The 15,352-nt window shown below is 38.8% G+C and overlaps 1 protein-coding gene across 1 annotated transcript in view; it reads right to left on the bottom strand.

Moving 5' to 3' along the window:
• Nucleotides 1–15,352, bottom strand: part of nfxl1 (nuclear transcription factor, X-box binding-like 1) — a 105,390-nt gene that overhangs the window by 74,799 nt on the left and 15,239 nt on the right. Inside the window, exons 6-11 of the mRNA XM_072252755.1 lie at nt 15,116–15,277; nt 13,966–14,066; nt 13,148–13,262; nt 11,084–11,208; nt 7,123–7,245; nt 1,963–2,053 (exon numbers count right to left, since the gene is read on the bottom strand). Coding sequence (XP_072108856.1) covers nt 1,963–2,053; nt 7,123–7,245; nt 11,084–11,208; nt 13,148–13,262; nt 13,966–14,066; nt 15,116–15,277 — 717 coding nt within the window. The remainder of the gene's footprint in view (nt 1–1,962; nt 2,054–7,122; nt 7,246–11,083; nt 11,209–13,147; nt 13,263–13,965; nt 14,067–15,115; nt 15,278–15,352) is intronic.

Raw genomic sequence — 15,352 nt, 5'->3', positions numbered from 1 at the left:
GCACTCTAAAAGCCATTCCTGCCCAAGCCATCCAAGTCTCTGTAATAGCCACAACATCATAGTCTAAGTACTGATCCACACTCGCTCATCCACTTTGTTCATGATACTCCTTGCATTAAAATAGACACATCTCAAACCATCAGTCTGAGCACATCACCCGCCTATCCTCCCTCTCACACTGCCTACAAGCTTTCTTTATTTGTGAGCCAACAGTCTCTTCCTCCGTCTCTTCAGTTCAGTTTCCACCCCCTAGCAATTCTAGTTTAAACTCTCTCCAACAGCCTTAGCAAATCTCTCCGCCAGGATATTGGTCCCCCTGGATTCAAGTGCAACCCGCCCTTTTTGTACGGGTCATGTCTGCTCCAAAAGAGGTCCCAATGATCCGGAAGTCTGAATCCCTGCCCACTGCTCCAATTCCTGAGCCATGCATTTATCCTCCACCTCATTCTATTCCTTCCAATACTCACTGTCACATGGCACAGCCAGCAATCCCAAGATCACTACCTTTGAGTCCCTGCTTCTCAACTTCCTTCCTAACTCCCTGTAGTCTGTTTTCAGGATCTCCTTCCTTTTCCTACCTATGTCGTTGGTACCAATACCATGACCTCTGACTGTTCACCTTCCCACTTCAGGATATCATGGAAGCAATCAGAAATATCCCGGACCACGGCACCTGGGAGATAAACTACTATTCGTGTTTCTTTCCTACGTCCTCAGAATCACCTGTTGTTAAGGGGGACAGCCATTGAGAAAAACCTGATGCAGTCTGCCAGAGAACTGAGACTTGGGAGAAGACTTGTTTTCAGCAAGACAAAGACCCAAAGCATAAAGCCAAAACTACACAGGAATGGCTTAAAAACAACAAAGTTAATGTCCTGGAGTGGCCAAATCAAGAGTCCAGACCTCAGTCCAATTGAGAATTTGTGACTGGACTTGAAAAGGGCTGTTCATTCATAATCCCCATGCAATCTGACAGAGCTTGAGCAATTTTGTAAAGAAAAATGGGAAGTATTGCACTGTGCCAATGTGCAAAACTGATAGAGACCTATCCACACAGACTCAAGGCTGTAACTGCTACCAAAGGTGTATCTGTTAAATACTGAATTGAAGGAGGTGAATACTTGCTCTATCAACTATTTTGTGTTTTATATTTGTAATTAATTTAGATCACTTTGGAGAGATCTATTTTCACTTTGATACAAAAGAGTCTTTTTCTGTTGATCACTGTCAAAAAAACAAATTAAATTCACTGTGATTCAATGTCATATTATAATAAAACATGAAAACTTCCAAGGGGGTGAATATTTTTTATGAGCACTTATATACTTGAAACAAATGATGCTTTCAAACACAAAAACACCATTCATAATTCAATACATCTTAAAAAACAAAGCCATTGTTTACTTATGCTCAGTAGTAATCTGAAAATGATCTTAATCAACTTTAGAACTCTGATACTATACTATAAAATCATATTAATTCCATTAATGCAAAGAGCAAACTTGCTTCACCACAGCTGGTGCATGCTTCATTTTCCTCACATAAAGTGAATTTTAAAAAGGTATTCCTTTATCTATATTTATTTAAATATATTATTTCCGACCTAAAAAGAAATGTGAAGTCTGATATGTTGAGACTTCATCCTCTTATTCTGTTTTTACCAGCTCTACCAGAACTAATAGTTAAAGCAAATCCCATCTTAACTTTTGTAAAAGATATGGGTTAGTATTAGGTACAACCAGGACAGAGTAACTGAATATAACTGGAGGAGGGCTGTACAAAAGATTAAATAAATGGTGTCCCCAGGTTTTTGCTTAATCTGACTGAATGTAGAAAAGCCTACATTCAATTAGGTTAAACCACAACCTGGGGACACTATACATTAAGCTTGAATTCTGTGCAATTTTTCATGATTTAATGCAATTGCATTCAAACAAAGTGCAACAAATTTGGGAAAATTACCTCTGTGACAGGCTGAGGGGCACTTGTGGTTTCTACAGCCAAGAGTTCGACCACAACTTTGATCACAAGGAGGGCAATTCCCAGTACAGCACTAAAGGAAAAGGATGCAGAATGACTACAATAAAAAAGTTATTGTCTTCACAAAACAGGTAAAGGTTAGGACACAATGATACAAAAGTTCAAAATATTACACAGCAAAGTCTCTAATTCTTCCAAATTCTTAATATTCATTAGTTTGAAAACATTAACCTGTATAGGATGAAACACTATACACATAGCTGTGCCAGTCAGTGAACAGGAGCACAAGGGGTGGCAATTTCACTTGGGTCTGTGATTGAAGATTAAAAAAACAGCACTTCACTGCAGTGTTTGGGGTTGGACTGCACCCAATCAGAGAATGGGAACACCAGAAGTAAAGGCAATTTCACTTAAGTCGGTGGCTGAAGAATTAAAATGCAGCACTTCACGGAGTTCTCAGATTTGGACTGCATCCAATTACTGAATGAAGCACGAGAAGAAGCAGCAATTCCACTTAGGTCAGTGTTTGAAAATTTAAAAAGCTGCGCTTCTCGGCAGTTTTCGGAGTTGGACTGCGGCCAATCAGAGAACGGAATTAGAAAGGACGATAAATGAAAGGCAAGAGGAACAGCCATTTTGAGTCGGCCAGTTTTAGAGTGGCTTTGGCTTATCAGGCTTGGTTGAGGCAAGCATCTGATTAGTTCCTTCTTCATTCTCGTCTGCGAGGGCAAAGTTATTGCAGTGAGAATGGCTCCAGGGGCAGTGTTCTGTTCTGTGTGTGGGAAATGCAGGAATTCTGTGAGACCTCCAGTCTCCTGGATAACCACATATGCACCAAGTGCACTGAGCTGCAGCTCCTCAGAGAACTTATTAAGGAACTGGGGCTGCAGCTTGATAACTTTCAGCTCATATGGGAGACTGAGGAAGTGACAAATAGGAGCTACAGGGAGGTAGTCATTGCTAGGTTGCAGGAGGCAGGCAACTTGGTGACTGTCAGGAGAAGGAAGAGAAATGGGAAGCCAGTGCAGAATACCCCTATGGCCGTTCCCCTCAATAATAAGTAGCTTATTTCCGATACTGTTGAGGGGATGACCTCCTAGGGGAGATGCAGCAACTGGGTTTCTGGCACTGAGGCTGCTGCTGTGGCTCAGAAGAGAGGTGAAGAGGAATGCAGTGGTGATAGGAGACTCCATAGAGGAATGGACACGATAGATAACTGGATGTTGCCTCCCAAGTGCCAGGGTCAGGGATGACTCGGATCGGGTGTATGACACTCTAAAGAGGGAAAGTGAGCAGCCAGAAGTCTTGGTACAGATTGGCATCAATGGTACATGTAGGAAAAGTGAGGAGGCCCTGAGGAGAGATTTTGGGGAGCTGGATAGAAAGCTGAAAAGCAGGACCTCCAAGGTAGTAATCTCTGGCTCGCTGTCCATCCCACACACCAGTGAGGGTAAGAAAAGGATGATTTGGTACTTGAATGCATGGTGAGGAACTGCTGCAGGGGGCAGGGGTTCAGAATTCTGGATCATTAGTATTTCTTCTGGGGAAGATAAGACCAGTACTAAATGAGCAGGTTACAAGTGAACCTGAGGAGGACCAAGACCCTTAAGGGCAGGTTTGCTAGAGCTATTCGGGAGGGTTTAAACTAATTTGGCAAGGGGATGGGAACTGGAGTGATAGCCTTAGGATGGGGTAGTTGGTTTACAAAGAGTGCATGTGTACTAAGACTGCCAGCAAAGAAAGGCTGATGATATAGAGTAAAACTGCTGTCAACAGGATGAATTGCAATGTAAAAGGGGACAAAAATCAAAACAGTGATGAATACAGGACTGAGGGTGTTATACTTCAATGCATGCAGTATACGGAATAAGGTAGATGAACCGTAGGATAGTTACAGATTGGCATGTATGACGTTGTGGACATTACTGAATTGGGGCTGTAAGAAAACTACAGCTGGGAGCTTAATGTCCAAGGATACACATTGCATTGAAAGGTCAAGCAGGTAGGCAGAGGAGGTGGGATGGCTCTGTTGGGAAAAAAATGAAATCAAATCATTAGAAAGAAGTGACATAGGATGAGAAAATGTAAAATTGTTGTGGGTAGAGCTAAGAAACTCCAATGGGAGTTATATTCATACTTCCAAACAGGAGCAAAAATGAGGTCTACAAATTACAACGGGAGGTAGAAAATGCATGTCAAAAGGGTAATATTACAATAGTCATGGGGGATTTCAATACATAGGTAGATTGGGAACACCAGTTTGATGCTTGTTCCCAAGAAGGAATTTCTAGAAATCCTTTGCGATGGTTTTTTAGAGCATTTCATGATTGAGCCCACAAGGGGTTCAGTTACTCTAGATTGGGTGTTGTGCAAGGAACCAGCATTGATTTGAGATTAAGGTAAAGGAACCCTTATGGATCAGTGATCATAATATGATAGAATTCACCCTGCAATTTGAAAATGAGAAGATAAAGCCAGATGTATCAGTGTTACAGTAGAGTAAAGAGAATTACTTGGGTATGAGAGAGGAGGAGCTGGGCAAAATTGATTGAAGAGAACACTAGCAGAGATGACGACAGAGTAGCAATGGCTGAAGTTTCTGGAAACAATTCAGAAGGCACAGGATGGATAAATCCCAAAGAAGAAATATTCTAAAGGCAAAATAACGCAACAGCAGCTGACAAGAGAAGTCAAAATCAACATAAAAGAGAGAGCATATAATAGAACAAAATCATTAGGAAGTTAGAGGATAGGGAAGCTGTTAAAAACCAACCAACAGAAGGCAACTAAATAGTCATAAAGAAGGAAAAGATGCAATACAAAGGCAAGCTCATTGGAAAATGATGCTAGAAAAGGCCTTTGACAAGATGCCACATATGAGGCTGTTTAATAAGTTGGGAGCCCTTGATAGTACAGAAAAGATAAGACATGGATAGAGCATTGGCTGATTGGCAGGAGCCAAAGAGTGGGTATAAAGGAAGCCTTTTTTTGGGTGGCTGTCAGTGACTTTTTTTGAATGATGCAATTGATGACTTTATGGCCAAGTTTGCAAACAAAACGAAGGTAGGTGGAGGGGCAGGTCGTATTGAGGAAACAGAGAGGCTACAGGAGAACTATTAGTAAGAGAATGAGCAAAGAAGTGGCAGATGGAATACAGTGTTGGGAAGTGTAGGTTCATGCACTTTGGTAGAAGAAATATAGACTATTTTCCAAATGGAAGGAAAATTCAAAAATCTAAGGTGTAATCTAAGGGACTTAGGAGTCCTCGTGCAGGATTCCCTAAAGGTCAATTTGCAGGTTCAGTCAGTAATGAGGAAGGCAAATGCAATGTTAGCATTCATTTTGAGAGAACTTGAATATAAAAGAAATGATGAAATGTTGAGGCTTTATAAGACATTGATGAGGCCTCACTTGCAGTATTGAGCAGTTTTGGGCCTCTTATCTAAAAAAAAGATGTGCTGACATTTGAGAGAGCTCAAAGGAGGTTCACAAAAAATGATTCTGGAATTGAAAGGCTTGTCATAGGAGGTGCATTTAATGGCTCTGAGCCTGTACTTACTGGAATTCAGAAAAATAACGGGGGGTTTCACGAAAGCCTATCAAATGTTGAAAGGTCTTGATAGAGAGGATGTTTCCTATGGTGGGGGAATCTAAAACCAGAAGACATAGCATTAGAATAGAGGAACATCCACTTAGAACAGAGATGAGGAATTTCTTTAGCCAGAGAGTGGTGAAGCTGTGGAATTCATTGCCATAGGTGTCTGTGGAGGTCAAGTCTTTGGGTATATTTAAGACAAATGTTGATAGATTCTTGATCAGTCAGAGCATGAAGGGATATGGGGAGAAGGCAACAGATTGGGGCTGAGAGGGAAATGGATCAGGCATGATGAAATGACAGAGCAGATTCAAAGGCTAAATGGCCTAATTCGGTTCCTATGTCTCATAGTTACACAATATCCACAAAATTGTGCACATACCAAAATAAAGACCTGATAACTTCACATATTAATGTTTATCCACAGGAAATAATATATATTAGAAAAAGAAAGCACTTACAATACTAACACCTTTGTTTTTAAACTAGCATATAAAAGTGGGATTTAGCATTCCTTCAGCACATGCGTGAGTCCAAATAACCAAATCACAATATTTGTCACTGGAGGGCTTCTTCTCAGTTAAAAGATCTTGGTTGTTAAATGCCATGATTCTATTTATCTTATGGAAACTTATTATGTTACAACATGATTATAGTGTTTGCCAGACTAATTCCAAAATGAATCACCAGAAATTATGAACTGGAAAACCAAAGAATAAGGGGGCAAAAAAGGTTTGCTACCACCACAGAGACCTAATTTATGGATGTATTACACTCATCCAAGCAGCCAAATCTATTCAAGAATGTAAAAAGAACAGAATGGAAGTTGTTCCCCAAACTCAAGTTGCTTTAACTGACTTCAGTAGTCTGAAGTTAAAGAATTTTCCTTAAAACAAGTCTTGATGCATCCAATTATACAACACTGACATCTGCTGGAAAGATGTCAAGTGTGGGAGGATTACTGCAAAATGTTAATCAGACAATCTGTCATGTGTCCGGGGGGAATGAGAAAAAAATAGAAAATACTTAACAGGTCAAGACAACTTCCGTGGAAAGAGAAACAGAATTAATATTTCAGGAGTATCTTTGACCTGAAATGTTAAATTTGTTCCTTTTTGCACAACTGCTGCCTAACCTGATGGCTGCTTCCAGTATTTCCCACTTTGGTAACTTTTCAACCGTGATCAATTTGCAACTGTTTCACAGTAGTTTACTTACTAGTAAAAATATTTGGAATAAACTAGTTATTTAAAAAGTAAATGAAAATGAAGTACATGTACAAAGTTCCTCATCTCAATTTGTTAAAGACTTCTGCCCTGATAGATATAGATTAGGAAAAATGAAAGGAAGACTGAATGAAACATGAACTAGTTGGGCAGACCGGTGTGTTTCAATGCCATACACCCTATGTAATCTTCATTTAAGCAGCAATTCCATCCCTCCTGCTTAACTTAACATCTGAGGTTGAAGCTAACTACAGTTTTGGTATCAACAATATAAAAAAACTTTTAACAGCATAAGCACCAAAAAAAAAATCAAAATCATACCTTTCTTTTACATTGATGCCTTTGGCAATCTCGCAATTTCAGGCATTTTGTTTCACACAGATATTCCTTATGACACGGCAAAATCTTTGCATGCTTTCCACAACGACACTGCTTTTCGACTTCCTAGAAACATTTTTTTAAAAATATACAAACATGCTATTGTACAAAACTTGTAATTTTGTACCAGAGGAAAATTCTCAAAGCTTTTCTTTTCTTCCCCAGAACACTTTCATAGAATAACAGAGAAGTTATTCACATAAAAGTTTCTTAATTGTATTATCCAAGATATTCTTCTTCATAATTTAGCTTTCTATTGTACATTGAACATTATAAATAAAATGGTAAAATTCCACTTAATTCACATCCAAATCATAGAATGCTCATATACTGTCTGAACTTTAGAAATGCTTCTCCTATGTGGTCTTGTGATTTTCTCCATAAGGAACTTAGAATAATCCTTTATTCAAACATACCAACTTGTCTGATCGGAATTACCAATTTTAAGATTCCCACTCTATTCAGAATCAGATTTATTATCACCGGCATGTGACGTGAAATTTGTTAACTTAGCAACAGCAGTTCAATGCAATACATCATATGGCAGAGAAAAAAAATAATAAACAAAATAAAAATAATAATAGTAAAGTAAATCAATTACATATATTGAATAGATTTTAAAAACAGAAATACTATATATTAAAAAAAAGTGAGGTGATGTCCAAAGATTCAATGTCTATTTAGGGATTGGATGGCAGAGGGAAAGAAGCTGTTCCTGAATAGCTGAATGTGTGCCTTCAGGCTTTTGTACCTCCTACCTACGGTAACAGTGAGAAAAGGGCATGCCCTGGGTGCTGGAGGTCCTTAATAATGGAAGCTGCCTTTCTGAGACACTGCTCCTTGAAGATGTCCTGGGTACTTTGTAGGCGAGTACCCAAGATGGAGCTGACTAGATTTACAACCCTCTGCAGCTTCTTTCGGTCCTGTGCAATAGACCCTCCATACCAGACAGTGATGCAGCCTGTCAGAATGCTCTCCATGGTGCAACTACAGAAGTTTTTGAGTGTATTTGTTGACATGCCAAATCTCTTCAAATTCCTAATGAGGTATAGTCACTGTCTTGCCTTCTTTATAACTGCATTGATATGTTGGGACCAGGTTAGATCCTGAGATCTCGACACCCAGGAACTTGAAACTGCTCACTCTCTCCATTTTTGATCCCTCTATGAGGCTTGATATGTATTCCTTCGTCTTACCCTTCCAGAAGTCCACAATCAGCTGTTTCGTCTTATTGACATTGACTGCCAGGTTGTTGCTGCGGCACCACTCCACTAGTTGGCATATCTCACTCCTGTATGCCTTCTCATCACCACCTGAGATTCTAACAACAGTGGCTGTATCATCAGTAAATTTATAGATGGCATTTAAGCTCTGTCTAGCCATACAGTCCTGGGAAAAGCGAGAGTAGATCAGTGGGCTAAGCACATGCCCCTAAGGTGCGCCAGTGTTGATCGTCAGTGAGGAGGATATGTTATCATCAAACCGAACAGATTGCGGTCTTCCGGTTAGGAAGTCGAGGATCCAATTGCAGAGGGAGGTACAGAGGTCCAGTTTCTGCAACTTCTCAATCAGGATTGTGGGAATGATGCTATTAAATACTGAGCTATAGTCGATGAACAGCATCCTGACGTAGGTGCTTGTGTTGTCCAGGTGGTCTAAAGCCACATGGAGAGCGATTGAGATTGCGTCTGCCATTGACCTATTGTGGCGATAGGCAAATTGCAATGGGTCCAGGTCCTTGCTGAGGCAGGAGTTCAGTCTAGTCATGACCAACCTCTCAAAGCATTGACAACATGAGTGCTACCAGGTGATAGTCATTAAGGCAGCCTACTATTATTCTTAGGCACTGGTATAATTGTTGCCTTTTTGAAGCAAGTGGGAACTTCTACGCATAGCAGTGAGAGGTTGAAAGTGTCCTTGAATATTCCGGGTAGTTGGTTGGCACAGGTTTTCAGAGCCTTACCAGGTACTCCATCGGGACCATCCACCTTGCAAGGGTTCACACTCTTTAAAGACAGCCTTAACATTGGCCTCTGAGATGGAGATTACAGGATTATCAGCTGCAGCAGGGATCTTCACAGCTGTAGTTATTTTCACCCTTTCAAAGCGAGCATAGAAGGCGTTGAGTTCATCTAGTACTAAAGCATCACTGCCATTCATACTATTGGGTTTCACTTTGTAGGAAGTAATGTCTTGCAGACCCTGCCAGAGTTGCCGTGCATCTGATTATCACCTCCAACCTCATTTGAAATTGTCTCTTCGCCCTTGAAATAGCCCTCCGCAAATCACACCTGGTCTTCCGGTATAGGTCTGGGTTGCCAGACTTAAATGCCACAGATCTAGCTTTCAGCGGAAGACGTACCTTCTGGTTCATCCACAGCCAATGAAGTTCGATGTAAGGTCAAGGAATAGGGTCTCATCTTCCAATTTACATTCTTCCTAAAATACTACAGAGATCAATAATCTCCAACAAGCATCCCATTATTCATTTTGCTCATCCTCCAGACCATCCTTTCTTTTCTTGATCTATTATCAGGTACTTTATTCTTTTAGTTATTTTAACTTCTCTTGTATTCCACTTGATCATTTGATTCCTTTTGCTCATTCCTGCTTGTTCTTGTAAAAGCTTACTGTTATTCTCTATTTACTGTTCTCATGGACAAACATTGACTCAAAATATTAACTCATTTTCTCTCCAATGCTGCCTGCCCTGCTAATTTTAACATTTTAAGGAATTTTCATGTCCAAATTCTGAAGCCATTTGTATGGCTATTTGTTATGACTACCAGTTCCTCTCTTTTCCAAACAAATCTGCAAATACACTTCACTTCCAATTTTTCTTCTCATTATTTACCCTGTCACAAATGTAATCTGATACTTCAATATTCCCCTCCCAGTTCAACACCTAACAATCTGTTAAATTCTAACACCACCTTTCCCATCTCGTGGACAGCTACTTCACAACTGGAGCGACAACATAACAAAAGCACCCTGCCTCTTGGAAGAAGCGGTCGTCTCAATTTGAATCTCAGTTTATTCCCCCCCCGCCCCACCACTGAACAGTACCGAGGTTATCCTGTTGAATAAACACTGATGAACTGTAATAAATGCCATTCCAGCTATTTCAATGCAAGTCTCAATCGTCTTTCCCCTGTATCTCACATCATTCTCACTGCTTGTGCATCTCATCTCACAGATGCTGAAATGCATTTTTGGGATGTCAAAGAATACCAATTTAATAATTAAAACAGGTTTCAGAGTATGTTTGACAAAACCACTTTCTAAGCAATCAGCTTATAACAGTAGATAACAGTTGATGTTGCATCCTGTGATGTCAAATACACAAAAATAATCTCCTCCATCCATCACTTGGTTTCTAGACACCTTTGAAATTTTCAGTGACTTTAAATGTGCTTTAAAACCAGTCAAAATAATAAATAGTTTTAACAGTTCCTATCTTAATGATAGCCATAAAAGTTTTAATTTCAAGCAGCTGATAGATATCTTAATTCACATACTCCGTTATGTTTCTTGTGCACAAAGTGTATATATTTTCATCAATTATCAGGAATGCTTACAAATAACTCAAAATGAACAAGAATCAAACACTTAGGGCTATCACAGGGTAGGACTGTGCTTCATGGTTTCCACATTACTCTGATACACTTAACTCAACTGAAGGGTTTTGTTACCTAAGCAGGTAAGCAAAGACTCACCCTTTTGAAGATAGTAGGAATAGATCAGATCATTTTGACTCCCTTCACTTTAATTATAAAAACAGGTCAACTCTGGGATATATGGATAGTACGAATAAAGAAACTTCACATTTTTTCCCCAGTCCTGTCTTTATTTTAAAAAAAAGTCATTGGCAGCATAACATTACTAGAGTAATAAATCTTCTCACCTGTCTACAGGTCTCACAGGGGCCTCGATGACACCGCATTGAACATCTATGAAGACCACACTCTAATTGTTTGTCACAAGTATCACCACAGGTTGGTATATCCTCTGTGCAAGGCAGTGCAGATTCTGGATGAACAGATCAAAAAGAAAGGTGATTTTTAAGAAGGAATTTAGAAAAGACTTCCGTTTTTTGAATGTGAAGGACATTATTATATGAAACATATACCAAATAATTGCCAACTTTTACCCACAGCTTTATATTTGTCCAAAACCTAAGCCATTTAAACCCTGGCACTTCCTCGTAATACAAAGGAGGCTACCCTAAAATAATTGAAAACACAAGAGACTGCAGATGCTGGAATCTAAAGCAATAATCCATCTGCTGAAGGGCATCATAATTCTGGTCAGAAAGAGGCTTGCTTTGCTGTTGTCTTGTTTTGTTCTGTTGTTGCTGTTGTATCTGCTTGTGTTGTGTTGAACGCGGTGGGCATGCTATGTTGGCGCCAGAATGTAGCATTGCTTGCGGGCTGCGCCCCCCACACCCCCATGTTCCTGGGTGTATTGCTTGTTAACTCAAATGATGCATTTCACTGTATGCTTTGACGTACAGGTCATAAATGAATCTTCTGCTGTAAATGAACGTTTGAGTTTACTGCACTGCAATCATCTACCTCCTCAACTTGCTCACAATAGCATCTTGCAATCTGGAAGTATATCAATTCTAAGGTGAAGCATCTTGCAATCTGGAAGTATATCAATTCTACGGTGAATGTAGACACTCAACTGACATGAACTAAAATCCATTAAAGTGAAGACGTTGCAACAGAAAGTAATGAAGATGCAACATCTCATTATTTAATTGGGAGCCAATATGGCTCAATGAATACAAGCTTGATGGATAATTGATGTTAGATGAGCTTCAGATGACCTTGTAACCAATGAAGAGTACAGAATGGATGGCCAGGTTGGAATGCATTCAAATTAAAATTTCTAGAAAATACAAATTCCTGAATGAAGCATTTGGTAACAAATAAGCTCAGGCAGCAAAAAGGTTGGCAGACATTGAATTGAATTTGGACAATCTTGATAGTTCACTGAGGTTAAATTTGATCTACAAACAGTTTGACTCAGTTTTAGTCAATTGTCAAAGAAAAAGGGAATCGGAGTCCACAACTAGAGAAAGAAACATGATAATGTTTTGGCATACTTCATACTTAAATGGAGTAAATTTCTGCCCAAATTTGGATACTTCCAACAAGTTCAAGAACTTTTGAGAAAAGGGAGATTAGGAAGGAAGAACTATTTGCAAGAACAGAGAGGGTTCGAAGTTCAAGAAGTACATGAATTATCAAAGAACATATACTATATACAACCTTGAGATTTGTCTCCTTACAAACAGCCAAAAAATAAAGAAACCCAATAGGACACACAAAAAAAATCACTGTCAAACACCCAATGTGCAGGAAAAACACAAATCATGCAAACAACAAAAGCAAGCAAACAAATGAAGTTCACAAAAGTGAGTCTACAGCCACAAAGCCAGTCATCACTGCAGCTGATCCGGTAGCCTGTTAGTTGCAGGTCATAGCCTCAGTTTAGCGCATAGACAAATAAACCTCACGGAGCAATGAGCTGAACCAAACCATCCCTTGCCTCGGGCCCTAATACCCTGAGGTTTTCAATCTGGACCAGTGCATAAATCGTCCAAACCTTGGGCTTGATTAACAGTCAATCACTATGGTTTCATATAACATTCACCATATAAAACACAAATAAGCAGTCCAAACAAGGGAAAATCCTTGATTTTCTCCAAAATCCAGAATATCCTGGCTGTCTAGCTCAGAACCAGTAAAGCTAACCAGGACTTGTGCCTACTAAAGTCAATGCAAGTCCCTTGGTGGCTTCAAGAAGTACGAGTCAAAAGAAGCCTGATGCACAAGAGGATTAAAATAGTGAGACAATTTACTTTAAATTGTGATACAATGATAGAAAACATTCAAACAAAATAACATGACAAATAGAAGAAAGGTTTTCAAGAACGCAAACTTTTAATGCATATACATACTTGACTTTCCACATGGACACACCCTGTATCCTGATCGTGGGCAATTTCCACAAGCTCCTTTGTGACAGACCTGTTCACATGTATGATGACCGCAAGGTAGAGTTTTTCTACATACCTGAGTGATAAAAATAAGTTACACATACCTTTTGGAAATGTAAATATACTAAACATATTGCTACAATTCTGAACCTCATACAAATAAGTAACAGAAAATGATAAACACTTTATCAGTAAAATTATTTGTCAATATAGCCATTTTGAAATCTACTTTTTTCCTCTATAATAATCAGGGACAGATAGGGCTGAAGACAAGATCTGAAAACTGTCCAATGAGAAATCATACCAAAAGGCAGGTAGGACAGTGCTAACAATCATCCCAGCTTAAATATGAGGAACATCAACTGACAATGATGAGTATTCTCAATTCTTAATTTGAAAGTTTTATTCTTTCAAATTAACAGTCCAATGTTTTCAAATTTACTATTTCGTCATTACTATCATAACCCTGAAACTTCCAAGCCAACAGTGTTACAGAAATACCTTCAATATAATCACTGTAATAGTTCAGCAAAGCTTTCTCGAGGGCAACTAATGATGAGCATTAAGCGCATAAACCCAAGCACAGAATATCGTAATGAAAGCATAATTGTCCTTCAGTTTCTAATTATACAATCTTTCAAAAAATCTTAAATATATGTATATATTGTTATATATTACAGAAAGAGTGAAAATATACACATATAAACACAAATATACATACATATATAAATAATAAGTCATTTTATGTAAGTAATATGTTACAACTTAGTTCAGTTTACCTCTTCACATTGCCACTGTGGACTAGCACACAGCCTCTCAGCCGTTTTCTTGCCACACAAACATCTTTGCCAGCTGACACGAGGACACTCTGGACAATCGCCTAAAACAAATTGAGGGCAATTTCTAAATGCAAACTACAGCATGTGCTTTTTGTTCAGTCACAAGCATGGTGAAGTTGGATTTCATTTGCAGCAGACATTGGTCACTGTTGTCACATTCCCTTCAAAGTATGACATAGATTCTGAAAACCTACATACTGACAAAACGAGCAGGTAATTTGAATTATCAGTCAATTATGTAAAGGTATTTTCCGGAAACATTAAATAAAAGAAACACAAAGACTAAATAAGCACAGAAGTCAAAGTAAGATAATGTTCTCTCACTTCTGAATTTCTTTTAAACTTCTATCAACTTATTATTTATTCCTTATGCTGGCCTCTTACTTATATCTGAATTTATTCCTGCCATATTAGCGGTTATCCCTTCAGCTACAAAAATCCCCTGCCCAAAGTGCACCACCTTACCATACTCCTATAAGATGCTTCTTAAAACTTAACACATTAGCCAAGATATTGGTCAACTATCTTAATATCTACTAATTTGGTATGACATTAATTTTTATTTGATAATGGTCTAGTGAAGTGCCTGGGAATACTTTGAAATCTTAGCCTTAAGTATTTATACAGAGGATGACCCATTCTTCAGTCATCCATGGAAAAGTCCAATTGTAATTTAAAAATCAGAGAGAGATAAACACAAAAGAAATTTATTACTGCCTCAGCTGGCTGGGGGGAATATTCAAAATAAAGAAACCATTTGTCTTACTGAGGTTAAGTCACACTTCTGAATAAAAGAAATCACTTAAATGTGCTTATATATTTAATTTCTAAGCTCACAAGGTCAAGAGGAAAAGGAAATAGAGACTGATACTTCCAATCATCATTTTCCTTCCAAGCACCACTTAGACTAGACACTAATACAAACACATGTTAAAAATAAAAATAGTGTTTCTTATCATATTGTTTCCAGTTAAAATTAAAGCAGATGCATTCTAAGATGGAAGCACAATGTGTTACTTGAAACAAAGTTTATTCAAGTTATCCTCATGTTTACTGAAACCTCACAGTGGAGTTTATTCAAAACACTGACCTGCATGACATAGATTTTCACATTTATGCTGCCCGCAAGATAACAGTCGACCACATGGTTGCTGACAGGACCACCCCTTAGCACTGCATCGCCTGGATACTGGTTTAGCCTTTTTACAGTAGCACGTTACGGAGACCATCTTTGGACAAGGTGGGCAGGGACCTAAGTTAGAAACATAAACCAAATTCTGAAACATGCCCAAGTTTATTGAAACTGCAAAAAACAACAAACCTATTC

The sequence above is a fragment of the Mobula birostris genome, chromosome 3 (genome assembly GCF_030028105.1).
Source record: "Mobula birostris isolate sMobBir1 chromosome 3, sMobBir1.hap1, whole genome shotgun sequence".
Lineage (NCBI taxonomy): Eukaryota > Metazoa > Chordata > Chondrichthyes > Myliobatiformes > Myliobatidae > Mobula > Mobula birostris.
This window is presented reverse-complemented; position numbering and strand designations above follow the sequence as displayed.